The 13,852-nt window shown below is 31.6% G+C and overlaps 2 protein-coding genes across 2 annotated transcripts; one reads left to right on the top strand and one right to left on the bottom strand.

Moving 5' to 3' along the window:
* Positions 1–218: 218 nt before the first annotated feature.
* J7337_010987 (uncharacterized protein) lies at positions 219–1,818 on the bottom strand (the record flags this gene model as incomplete). Its single annotated transcript, XM_044828542.1, has 2 exons — positions 219–1,625; positions 1,675–1,818. 2 exons carry the CDS (start codon positions 1,816–1,818, stop codon positions 219–221), a joined length of 1,551 nt encoding a protein of 516 aa, XP_044677096.1.
* Positions 1,819–2,843: 1,025 nt separating this feature from the next.
* J7337_010986 (uncharacterized protein) lies at positions 2,844–4,957 on the top strand (the record flags this gene model as incomplete). The annotated part of the gene is made up of 2 exons (XM_044828541.1): positions 2,844–2,957; positions 3,026–4,957. 2 exons carry the CDS (start codon positions 2,844–2,846, stop codon positions 4,955–4,957), a joined length of 2,046 nt encoding a protein of 681 aa, XP_044677095.1.
* Between the last annotated feature and the right edge of the window lie 8,895 nt (positions 4,958–13,852).

Below are 13,852 nucleotides of genomic sequence, written 5' to 3'. Positions count from 1 at the left end.
GTGGTCTATGGGGCGACATCATAGCCTTGGACTTTTGAGAGCATCATCCAATGCAGGGAATACACGCACTTTGACTAGAACTGTCTTGGACTGGTTATAATCCAGTGACTTGATTTTCATCGGAGCAGAATTGATGTCATCTATCCAAAGTCATCATATCTAACATTAGAGCCCGGATCTATCATTTTATTTATTCCATGCATCGTTATAGCTTCACCTCAATCACTGTCTGCTTCACTCTGTGACGATTCCATCTCCGCCTTGAGCCTCTGATAAAACTTACTTCGCTGTCGAATGGTATTCCCGTATCGAATGAAGATGAACGGGATAACACACATAAAGACGCTCACAACCCCCAGTAGTGTTGAAGCCCACCCAACACCAAGTTTGGTGTACATCGGCGCCGCAGCGATACATAGTCCCGCACCTGCAAGATTTCGTAGGCACGTTCCCGCCGCCATGGCTGATGCTGAGTACACTCCGTAGCAATCGCCCAGGTAAGTTGTTAGAGCGATGCTGATGAGAAGCTGAGCAGCTCCGAATGGAATTCCTGCTATCATGGGTGACACCCACGAGATACTGGACCGTGCTGTCCAGCCAGCCCAGAAGAGTGAGATTGCCAGAAGAGGCCCGCCCATGCATGCTAGAGGCAACCTGCTGTACTCATTCTTCTGTGCCCAAGTTTGACCGGCTTTTTTGCAGCGTCTATAGTAGGCATCCCATAAGAAGAATATCACTAGGCCAAGGCAGATTCCTCCTGCAATGGGTAAGTACATGAAGCTGCTTTTCTTGTTTGACATCCCGTATAGGCCCTTGAATACGATAGGGTATGTCTGAAAGAACATGTAGTACACGCTGTAAGCTAGTGCGATGTATGTAGCCGTTGCAGCGACGATCAGTTCGGTGAAGAGCATGTGCAGTGGTCGAATGAGCACGACGCTCATCAGGTTGCGCCAACCCTTTGCTTCGAGTTCGATCGCGGCATACGTCTCAACGTTGCCCTGGCCAGCCTTTGCTGCAGATCGCCGGATCTTCTTCGCGCGTCGGGCAAGGATGGTAGGGCCAAAAGTCTCTGGTAAGAATGCCAACGGAATTATGGTCACACCGGCAAATATGAGGCTGAACCAATAAGCCCATCGCCAAGAGATCGGGGCCAAGTAGGCAGCTATTGTTGGAGCTATCAATGGCGCGCAGATACTCGCTGTGTAGTAGTATGTGAGCGCTCTGCCTCTCTGAGTCAGGTCGCCGTGTATGTCTGCGATGATGCCGCCACCAAGAGTGCTAGGCGAGCTGCCGACAATTCCTGACATGAGTCGGAAGACTAGCATGGACGGCCAATTCGGCGCCAGAGCGCAAGCAAGAGTGAACAGGATGTAGACGATGAAGGCCGTTTGGAGAACGTATTTGCGGCCTTGAAGCTCTGAAAGAGGCCCGAAGAGGAGAGGTCCGAAGACGTATCCTACGAGGAAGAGTGATATGGGGAGTGCCAACTGTGGATTCCCTCGTGTATCGTCAATACCGAACTCAGCGGCCATCGGTGACATGGCATTAGCTGGGAGGGAAGAAGAGAGTGTGCTGTTGAATAATGTCAAGGTTAGGGTAAACACCACAAATCTCTTCTTGGCCTAACATTTGTCAGTACTTGACATCCTTTGTTTATGGTGGTCCGCATACCTTGGACCAGTTGGTGGGGTTCTCTGGATCATTGTTGTCGAATGTGACGATGACCCTTGTTGTTTGTTGAGACTCGAACGATGTATTCTTCTCAAGAATCAACGATCCTGGGTCGGGATCCGATATCGCTTTTGAGACCTCCATGACGATATGAGATGACTGCTGTCCTGTGTATGGGATCGTGGCGTCTGACGGATCGGGATCACAAATGCGATTACTATCACCGCAGATAGTAGATTAGAGGAATTGGCAATGTCTACACGAACAGGAACCAGGTGTGCATTGCTCGAAATGGTAGGATATTCTCCGACTTAAACAATCCTTCTCTCTGGCTAGAAGCTCGTTCAGCATTTCCGCTTGGGGACGCTACATCCTACAAGCCATTGCGGGGACCATGCATCTCACCATCGTTATTTGTTTGTTGATCTTGGGTCTACTTGAACAATTCAGGCCAGTAGAAATGCGGTGCGTATTAGAGACCGATCGGCAATGCCTCGGAACGGCCGCTTTCTTGTACTTCACTTGACAATTCATCGACCATCATGATGCTTACCAGGGGCATACACACGGTAATAACCCGGACACAGAAGCTATCCTGAGATCGAGCTCAAGAACTTCAATGTGTGCTTCTTCTATGTAATGTACTCTTTATGTCAGTGTAATTGACGGATATTGTGTCTGTCAATTCTTCGCCTGGGCGTAATGTCAGGGGCGGTATTTCATCAAGTGAACGAAGCTTAAAGATAGCAGATGTGATTGGCTGTACACGTTGCGAATGACCAAGTCCCTCTCTACAACCTCACCACGACTACCGTGAAATTGATTCGAGGGCCGATGAGTCTCTGATGTAATTATGCCTTGATGCACTCTTCAGCCTTGCGATGATTCGCAAGATATGACACGGCAGAGAAAAAGAGAGTTGTGTCGGCAGTTTATGATATGCACAAGTCGACGCGGCTCTGCCTAATTGGGTCTAGAACCCCAAGCACCTTGCATGTATCCCCCGCTCGTTCAAATTATCCCAACACGGTAACTCTATACGAACTGTCGTCATTGCCAACCTCTCACTCTTCGGCTTTGTTTGGCAGTAGGGGAACGTCGCGATACATTGACCTGGCTCGTTTGTTTCCGCCAATTCCGATCACTATTAACTACAGTGGTCCAGAGCAATGTCTGGCCGTGTTGTACGACGCCGAAACGTCAAGACTCGCAACCGCAATGGCTGCGTCACGTGCCGAGCTCGGCGGCTGAAATGTGACGAGACAAAGCCAGAATGCAATAACGTTAGTCGATGCCAATGACTCGAATACCACCTACATAGGGCTGAGTTACTGATTCGTGGGATCCACAGTGCATACGGTTGTTCATGCCATGCAGTGGTTATGCAAACCAGATCATCTTCAAAGATCAGAACAAGCTATTCAGCCATGACCCTCCGCGACGGACACGGTCAAGCCAAGCGATAGATGAGTCTTCAGACAGGCGAGGTAGTCTTGACGATGCACCGCAAGCTGGAGAAGCACAGAGTCCGGCACCTGGGTACTATTCTTCATATGCGACTCCAGCACCAGAGTTGGAGAATGATACCATTGCGACACCGAGTCGCATTTGCGATGCTGTACAGGCAAACGATAGCTCCGACGTAACTGCCGCACTTTCATCTTCCGAAACACCTGGGGCCTGGGACTCTGGATTCATACCTGATACCGATGTTGACGCATCGGCCCCGGCTGGAGACCTTCGTGGTGGTTTACCATACATCGTGTCACCAGTTGCTACATCGAATCAAAGTCATCAAACGTCATTCCCATTCTTCGGTCCATTGAGCGTCTCATCTCCCGAGCTAGCTCCAAAAACGCAGGTTCCAACTCTGAGAAGTAGTCAGTTCTTCAATGGACTTTCCACTGCTCCGATCATCCCTCAAGGACTTCTCGAGAGCATGAAGTTTCCCGAGGATATGCTCTACTACCATCACCTTCGGGATACATCACCATACGGCGTCCTCACACTATTGTATCTAAACGATATCATGGATGCTGGATTCCTCAGTGCATCATTTTACCATGCTGCTTTAGCTTTGTCAGCTCTGAAAGTCTCAAAATCCAACATGGGGCAGCAGTTACGGAGTCAGGCAGCAATACACGCACTAGAACACTTTGTCATAGCTCTTGGAGACGTTGGGAATATACCGATAGAGGATATGAACCCTGACATGCCAACACCAGGAAACGAACACGGCCCTGGAAGACGAGAGAAGATTGTATCTTGGCTTAGCACAGTCTTGTTACTGGCACACTTTGAGCTAAGACGAGCACAGATGAGGCTATGGTGCGTGCATGGTCGTGCAGCGGTCGAGTTCCTGTCGAACCATCTGAACCTTGTGAGGGAGACAACGATCGGAGAATCCCTGGTCTCTGCCTTCTCAAGAATAGCAGCCCTATTGGAGATCTACGAGGGTACACATTCGATACAGGAACAAGTTGTGTCATCTGAGGCATCACGGTCTCTCGTCCAATATCTCGCTGGCTCGACGCTGCCATACGATAGGCTGCTCTACATCATGCCCAGAGTGAATGATTTGGAAGAGAAATGGAGGTCCAATCTTCGACCAGGCGCGGAGTGGGATCAGCGTGTTGATGAGCTTAGACTTGAGCTCGAACAATGGCGAGCTAGCCTATTGCCGGAAGATATCCCTGACTTCGACGGCGAGGGGCCAGAGGCCGATATCAATATGAAGCCACTAACGCTTCTTTCCGCCCCGGAACCAGTCAGGCCGGCTACAAGTTTTACGCATTACCTCGTCTCTACGCTTCGACTTGACCTGATGTACTCGCCAGAATCAGGACCAAGACTATCTCCCTCTGAGCGTTCGGCGATATTGCGCAAGATCTGTCGTCTTGCAGCCGGCCTTCCATATGACCTCTCCGTCATCGTTAACAACTACGGATATGGAATGCTCCCTGCGATGCTCAACGCCTACCATATGTCCGATGCTGTAATAGCAAACTGGATCAAAGGATGGGTTGCGTCTCGGCCTGACACAAGAGAAGGCATCTGGGACATTGAACGCGTGCAGAGATTGATAGCGTATCTTGATAAAGAGTATAATAGTGAGGGATCAAGATCTGGATGGACTGTCATCAAGACTCGGATGGTAGACGCAGAGGAAAATGGGGATGATGCGCAACAAAACACGAGAGAAGAGCAATCTAGAAGTTTTTGCGTAGAGATATCCTGCAAGGGAAAACGTGGATGGAGCATTGACTTTGTCGAGATAGAATAACTTAATAATAATGTTATAAGAAGTTTAAAAAAAAAAAAAAAAAAAAAAAAAAATAAGCGCCTGTCGCGTGATCCATTGTGACATGGAAAAAATCATCACTGTTGTCAGAAAAGGGCGTCATTGCGATTATCGGATTACCAATACGAGAATGACAAGTTTAATTGCTGAAAATCTTTGTAGGGCGTAGGGGACGACAAGCTCGTATGACTCAGAAGGATCACTACTCAATGAAGGGCGCAATTGTCAAGTCGACATTCTAAGCAAAGATGACAAATGACCTAAAGATTTTGACAATAGCGCATGCCACGGGGTGCAGCCACTAAATCGACATCGGCCCGGTGTCCAATCACACGCTGCGAAAATTGCGTCGCTCGTTTGTCCAAGCCCGAAAGGGAATTCTTGAACGAGGACATGTCATGTCATGTCATTCAAGCAGGAATTTTACAGGGAGACAATTCGAGAGAATTCTATAGAGTCATATGCTGGGCGAGAGAGCATGTCGAACAGGATATAAGAGCGTGCGATTTCCTGGCAAATCATGTCTTTCATTCTCATCATCATCAAGCAATTCATTGAACAAGCAATTCAAGAGCATCTTCAACTCTGATATCAACACTTCGAACACTTCGAACAATCCAACAAGTTCTATACACTATCTCCACACTATAACTATATCTTGCATACTGCAACCAGCCCTATAAAAAACCACTACTACCTACAATTCAACTCCACTATCTCACAAAAACACTACATATTCCGAACACAATGGAATCTACCAAGATCAACGCTCGCCGAGTCTGGTCCTCAATTGTCCGCCATGCCAAAGAGCACCATGAGTCGGTCAACGCTGCCGTAGCTACATACTACCCTCAGCCATCGCCTGCCTACACACCTGGCGGCAAGTCCGCGACATCCTCTGTCCTGTCATCTCCACGATATTCGTATGAGAAGCCTCAGTAGACGCTTCAAGGGGAGTTGGTATAATACACGAGGTGCATGATTAATGTATTGGCAAGGATAAACTATGGACTGAGAATTATTGCTTATTGTTGGTTTATTCTGGGGGTTCCAAAAGGAGTATATATATGAGTTAAACGTTTAGTAATAATAATTAGAGATTGAATACCAAGGACACAGTTGTATGAGTGTAGGATACAGGCGTTACCGCGGTGTGATCTAAGTTGTAGATTAGTCATATACCCGAGTCAACTCCCCGCGCCTTGTGCAGACTTCTACAGTCTATCTCGGACTAGTTATATAATTACTTATTGATGGAATTCGTGTGTAGGGACTGTGATTACTGAACAACGCCGTCTTCCTGCGGAGTTGCGAAGTTTCAGCTGCGATAAGCTTAACGAAAGAACCGAGAAAGCCGTCAAGATCGTTTAAATACAACAGACAAACCGCAGATCTGCGATGAAAAGCCACGTTGGTAGGGACCTGAAGAACCAAGTTGCTGCCAGTATTCCAGTTATCTTGACATCTCTTAAGCCTGTGTGAGGGTACTCTTCAACATCGCCTCCGGCCTCCTGATACGTACGTTCAATTGCGAAACATGACTACCGAGCAATTCAGCGGGGACCCAAAGATATTCCCACGGGCGGGACTTGCACAAGATGGATGGTCCACAGAAGACGAAGCGACAGCGACGTGCTACTGTGGTGCAGTTCAGCTGGTCTTGGTGAAGCCCCATTGAGAAACCAGGAACCCCAAGACATTCAGTAATAGTAACCAGCCTTGGAAGAAGCCTGGCTTCGTTTTCTCATTCGTTTGCCACTGCGGTGACTGTCGCAAGATCACGGCTTCGATGTTCACCACTGGCATCGTTGTTCTCGACACACACTTAAAGCGTATCCGCGGTAAAGAGAGCCTCAAGCAGTTCAGCCAGTCAGATACAATTGAGAGAGATGGAAGCGCGATGGCCTATTTATTCTGCATGACGTGCGGATCGCTCATATACCGAAGGTCTTCAGCTTATACAGGAGTTAGCGTCCTGAGAGGGGGCACAGTTGATGATTTTAAGCTTGTAGAAACAGTGCTGAAGCCAGATGTTGAACAATTCTGTAGGCATATTTAAGGCAAAGCCAAGGACAACCTAAGCTGTAAGACCTTCAGGTATTAATTTAACAAGACCCTGATACTGACAGGCTGCTGTTATTATAGGTAAGGTAAATGCCTTTTCCTAGCTTATACTATAACTTAACTTAAGAGGGCGCTTATATTATATAGACTTATATTAACTTTCTATTACTTAATAAATAACTTATAGTATATTTAAGAACTTTTATTAAAAACCTTAATATAAAAGTTATAATTAAATTTATAATTTATTATATTATAGTTAATAAATATAAAAGTTATTTTTTATAGCTTTTACTTATTAAATTTCTTTTTAAATAATTTAAGAATTATTTTATAAGTTTATATTCTCTTTAGTGCCTTACAGTCTCTCTAGCGCTTTATAGCGCTAGTAGCTAACTCTAGTATATAATAGTAATTTAAGTATTAATTAGCTATATTTACTTTTAATTTATATTCCTTATATTAGTTTATATTACCTTATAACTTAATTTAATCTATTATTAACTTATTAAGCTAGCTTTAGTTTATTTTAATATTTAAAATAAATTACTGACTTATTAATTATTTTAATTTAACTAATTAGTTAAATTATAATTTAATTTAATTATAGTTATAAAAAAAGTTAATAAATTAAATTAAACTAAATTAAGTTAATAATTTAATTTAACTATAGTTATTAAAAAATTAATTAATTAAATTAAATTAAATTATAATTTAATTTAATTTAATTATAGTTAAACTAATTAATTAGCTTAAAAATACTTAAAATAGCTATATTAAATCCTCTATTACTTAAATAGAAAATTAAATACTATATATATATTATATATAAAAAGTATTATATAAAGCTATTTTCCTTTTCTTTATAAAGTTTATATAGCTTTTAAAATAAAATAAAATATATTATAAAAACTTAAAGCTTTTAATTTAATTTAATAATTATTTACTATATTTTAATCTTATTTAACTTATTTAAAAACTATTTAAAGTATATATTTTAAAGGTAAAGAATAATAATAAGGAAAAAGACTATAAAAAATAATAATTTTTAATAAATCTTTAATTATAAACTTTATATAACTAGCTATAAAGGTTTAATTAAAATAAAGTTTTTATTATTAAATAAAGAATTAAATAATTAGTTTAATAGTATTAAATATAAAAATAAAATATATAAAATTAAATCTAAAAAAGTATAAAAAAGCTAAAAATCTTCTTTAAGGCCTTATTCCTTTTTATTTATTAAAATAAATAGTTTTTTATTTTTATTAATAAAGCTAGACCTTTTACTTTAAGCTATATACCTTAACTATTATATAAGTCTTTATATAGTTTTAATATATACTTTTATACTTAAAAAATTATATTAAATAAGTAATTTACTAAAAGCTATTATATATATATAATAAGCCTTAAGTATTAATTAGCTATATTTACTTTTAATTTATATTTCTTATATTACTTTATATTATCTTATAACTTAATTTAATTTATTATTAACTTATTAAGCTAGCTTTAGCTTACTAATATTTATAGTTTTTTCTTTAATACTAAAACCTTTATTTTATAATTTACTTTTTTACTTTTTTTTTCCTTTTTATTTCTTTTCTTTTACCTTATAATAGCCTTTAATTCCTATAATATAATATTTATATTATTAATTTAATTACTTTAATTATATATTTTAACTTTATAAACTATATTTAGTATTAGCTATTACTATTACTTAATTTAATAGCTATAATAAAAGCTTATTACTTTATTAATAAGTCTTAATCTTACTTTAAGTAATTAGCTAAGTCTTTTAAAGCCTTTAATTTACTTATAATAGTTAGTATAATAAATATATTTTATATATCTAAAAGCCTTATAATATAATTAAAAATTATAAGATTAACTTATTATATTAATATTAATTTATTTCTAATTTAATTACTATTTTATTATTAATTTTACTTTATTTATTTAAATATAAAAGTAATTAGTTATATACCTAGGTATATATATTTAATTAATAGAGTTATTATTAACTTCAGGTTAATTTAGCTTTTATTAACTAACTTATATAAATAAAGTTAACCTTCTTCCTTTAAACCTTTAATCCTAGAACCTTACTATTACCCTGCCTTTACCCTTAATTTTATATAATTAGGAGAATATAGTATAAATAATTAGCCTTAATAATTACATTTTTAAACTACTCTTTATATAAAGCTAAGTTTAGACCTATTAATATAATAAGGAAAGCTACCTCTTTTATATTAAAAGATAGGCCTTTTTTTATAGCTCTTTCTAGCTTATTTAATCTAGCTAGCTTTTTAGCTAGCTAAACTAAATAAATAAAATAACCTAAATAAGCTAGATTTATATAATTAATTAAGTTAATTAAAGTATAATTAAAAATAACTATTTTAATTAAATTAAATAGGCTTTTAGATAAAAAGTTCTTTTTAATAGCTATAGTTATTATATAAAGCTTATAGTAATCTTTACTATTAGCCTAATTTAATACTAATTTAATTATAGTAATAAGGTTATAATTAGTTATATAATAGCTTTAATTAGGCTTTAGGCTTTTATATATAAGTATTTTATTAATAGCTATAATTAATATTAGTAATTATAATTAATAAGAAAAGTTAAGTTAGTAAATATATTTTATAATAGGTATACTAGGCCTAGTATTTTTTTAATAAAAGTAAAGGAAAAAGGTTAATATAGCTACTAAAAGGCAGTATTTATATTACTTAATTAAAGCAGTAATTATATTACTTAAAGTAAATAAACCTTAATTAATATTAACTTTTATAATTCTAGCTTACTATAGGGGCCTTATTATTTAAGCTATTATATAAAAAGCTAAAAGCTTAATAGCCTTAAATAAGGCTAATAGTAATTAAAAAAAAAAAAAAATATTAATTTATTAATATATAATAAGTCTTTATTTATAATATTTAAATATTAAAGAAAAATATATAAATTAAAAATATTATTAATATTAAAATTATTAATATTAGTTAAATTATTATTTATATAAGTATTAATTACTATAATAAAATAATTATAGCTATTAATATTAATTATATAATATAGTATTTTTAAATAGTTTTTATAATTTCTAGCTTATTTAAAATTAAGCCTTTAAAATTAAAGCTTTAATATTAATTACTTTAATTAAATAATAATAAAAAAGGCCTTTAATTTACTAAAGCTAGAAAAAATATCTTTTTATATTTATAAATTAAAGCTATTTATTTAATTAAATTATAAAGTTAAAGGTAATATTATATAACTTTAAGACTTATTTTTAAAGTTATTATATTTTTTAATATTATATATAATACCTTATATATAATATATTAAAAAATAAGTATTATATTATATTATTTTTATTATAAGACTTTATTAGCTATATTTTATATATTATTATAAAGATATTTTATCTTTTTAATATATAATAAGCCTTTTTACTTTAATACTTTTTTTATAATTTATTAATTAATTAATTATTACTTTAAAAAACTATTTAACTTTTTTATATTAATTTTAATTTTTTATTACTATTTATTTTTTATATAATTAATTTAACTAAGCTTTAAAATAAAAAGTAATTACTATTAAAAAAAATAAAATATCTTTATAATAATATATAAGATATAGCTAATAAAGTCTTATAATAAAAATAATATAATATAATACTTATTTTTTAATATATTATATATAAAGTATTATATATAATATTAAAAAATATAATAATTTTAAAAGTAAGTCTTAAAATTATATAATATTACTTTTAACTTTATAATTTAATTAAATAAATAGCTTTAATTTATAAATATAAAAAGATATTTTTTTTAACTTTAGTAAATTAAAGGCTTTTTTTATTATTACTTAATTAAAGTAATTAATATTAAAGCTTTAATTTTAAAAGCTTAATTTTAAATAAATTAAAAACTATAAAAACTATTTAAAAATATTATATTATATAATTAATATTAATAGCTATAATTATTTTATTATAATAATTAATACTTATATAAATAGTAATTTAATTAATACTTATATAAATAGTAATTTAATTAATATTAATAATTTTAATATTAATAATATTTTTAATTTATATACTTTTTTTTAATATTTAAATATTATAAATAAAGATTTACTATATATTAATAAATTAATATTAATATAATAAGTTAATTTTATAATCTTTAATTATATTATAAAGCTTTTAAATATATTAAAAAAATAAGAAATAAAATATCTTTATAGTAATATATAAAGTATAGCTAATAAGGTCTTATAATAAAAATAATATAATATAATACTTATTTTTTAATATATTATATATAAAGTATTATATATAATATTAAAAAATATAATAACTTTAAAAGTAAGTCTTAAGGTTATATAATACTGCCTTTAACCTTATAATCTAACTAAATAAGTAGCCTTAATCTATAAATATAAAAAGATATTTTCCCTAGCTTTAGTAAGTTAAAGGCCTTCTTTATTATTACTTAGTTAAGGTAATTAATACTAAAGCTTTAACCTTAAAAGCCTAATTCTAAATAAGCTAGAAATTATAAAAACTATTTAAAGATATTATATTATATAATTAGTATTAATAGCTATAACTATCTTATTATAATAATTAATACTTATATAAATAGTAATCTAACTAATATTAATAATTTTAATATTAATAATATCTTTAATTTATATACTTTTTTTTAATATTTAAATATTATAAGTAAAGATCTACTATATATTAATAAATTAATATTAATATAATAAGTTAATCTTATAATCTTTAATTATATTATAAGGCTTTTAAATATATAAAATATATTTATTATACTAACTATTATAAGTAAATTAAAGGCCTTAAAAAACCTAACTAATTACTTAAAGTAAGATCAGGATTTATTAATAAAATAATAGGCTTTTATTATAGCTATTAAATTAAGTAATAATAATAGCTAATATTAGGTATAGTTTATAGAGTTAAAATATATAGTTAAAGTAATTAAATTAATAATATAAATATTATATTATAGGAATTAAAGGCTATTATAAAGTAAAAGAAAGGAAATAAAAGAGAAAAAAGAGGTAAAAAGGTAAATTATAAAATAAAGGTTTTAGTATTAGGGGAAAAACTATAAATATTAGTAAGCTAAAGCTAGTTTAGTAAGTTAATAATAGATTAAATTAAGTTATAAGGTAATATAAAGTAATATAAGGAATATAAATTAAAAGTAAATATAGCTAATTAATACTTAGGCTTTTAAATATATAAAATATATTTATTATATTAACTATTATAAGTAAATTAAAAGCTTTAAAAAACTTAATTAATTACTTAAAATAAGATTAAGACTTATTAATAAAATAATAAGCCTTTATTATAATTATTAAATTAAATAGTAATAATAGCTAATACTAGATATCTTTAATTTAATTACTATTTTATTATTAATTTTACTTTATTTATTTAAATATAAGGGCAATTAATTATATACTTAGGTATATATATTTAATTAATAAAGCTAGTTATTATTAACTTTAAGTTAATTTAACTTTTACTAACTAACTTATATAAATAGAGTTAACTTTTTTCCTTTAAACCTTTAAACCCTACTATTACCCTGCCTTTACTTTTAATTTTATATAATTAAAAAGATATAATATAAATAATTAGCCTTAATAATTATATTTTTAAGTTACTTTTTATATAAAGCTAAACCTATTAATATAATAAAAAAAGCTATTTTTTTTATATTAAAAGGTAGGCCTTTTTTTATAACCTTTTCTAGCTTATTTAATCTAGCTAGCTTTTTAATTAACTAAATTAAATAAATAAAATAACTTAAATAAGCTAGATTTATATAATTAATTAAGTTAATTAAAGTATAATTAAAAATAGCTATTTTAATTAAGCTAAATAAGCTTTTAAATAAAAAGTTCTTTTTAATAGCTATAGCTATTATATAAAGCTTATAATAATCTTTATTATTAGCTTAACTTAATATTAATTTAATTATAATAATAAAGTTATAGTTAGTTATATAATAGCCTTAATTAAGCTTTAGGCTTTTATATATAGTAAGTATTTTATTAGTAGCTATAATTAATATTAGTAACTGTAATTAATAAGTTAGTAAATATTTCTTTTTTTTTTTAATTACTATTAGCTTTATTTAAGGCTATTAACCTTTTAATTTTTTATATAATAACTTAAATAATAAGGCCTTTATAATAAGCTAGAATTATAAAGCTTAAAATTAATTAAGGTTTATTTACTTTAAGTAGTATAATTACTGCCTTAACTAAGTAGTATAAGTACTGCCTATAGGGCTACCTTTAGTAGCTGTATTAACCTTTTTCCTTTACCCTAGCTAAAAGACTAAAATAATACTAGGCCTAGTATATTTATTATATTTTTAAAGTATATTTCCTAACCTAACTTTCTTTCTATTAGTTATAGTTACTAATATTAATTATAGCTACTAGTATAATACCTGCTATATAAAATAGCCTATAGCTATATAATTAGGCTTATTATATAACTAGCTATAACTTTAATATAGCTATTAAGCCTATCTTATAAGTAGCTAATAAAGAAGATTTAAAAGATATTTATATAATAGTAATTACTATTAAGAAGAATTTTTTATTAAAATACTAACCTAACTTTATTAAAATAGCTATTTTTAACTATAAGTTAATAGGGTTAATTAGTTATATAGATTATTTAGCCTATTTTAGTATAATTAACCTAGGCTAGGTTACTAATAAGCTTATAAGCTTTTT

Source organism: Fusarium musae, chromosome 8 (genome assembly GCF_019915245.1).
Source record: "Fusarium musae strain F31 chromosome 8, whole genome shotgun sequence".
NCBI classification, from domain to species: Eukaryota; Fungi; Ascomycota; class Sordariomycetes; order Hypocreales; family Nectriaceae; genus Fusarium; species Fusarium musae.
Note: the sequence above shows the minus strand (reverse complement) of the source record. Positions and strands in the feature narration are given on the sequence as shown.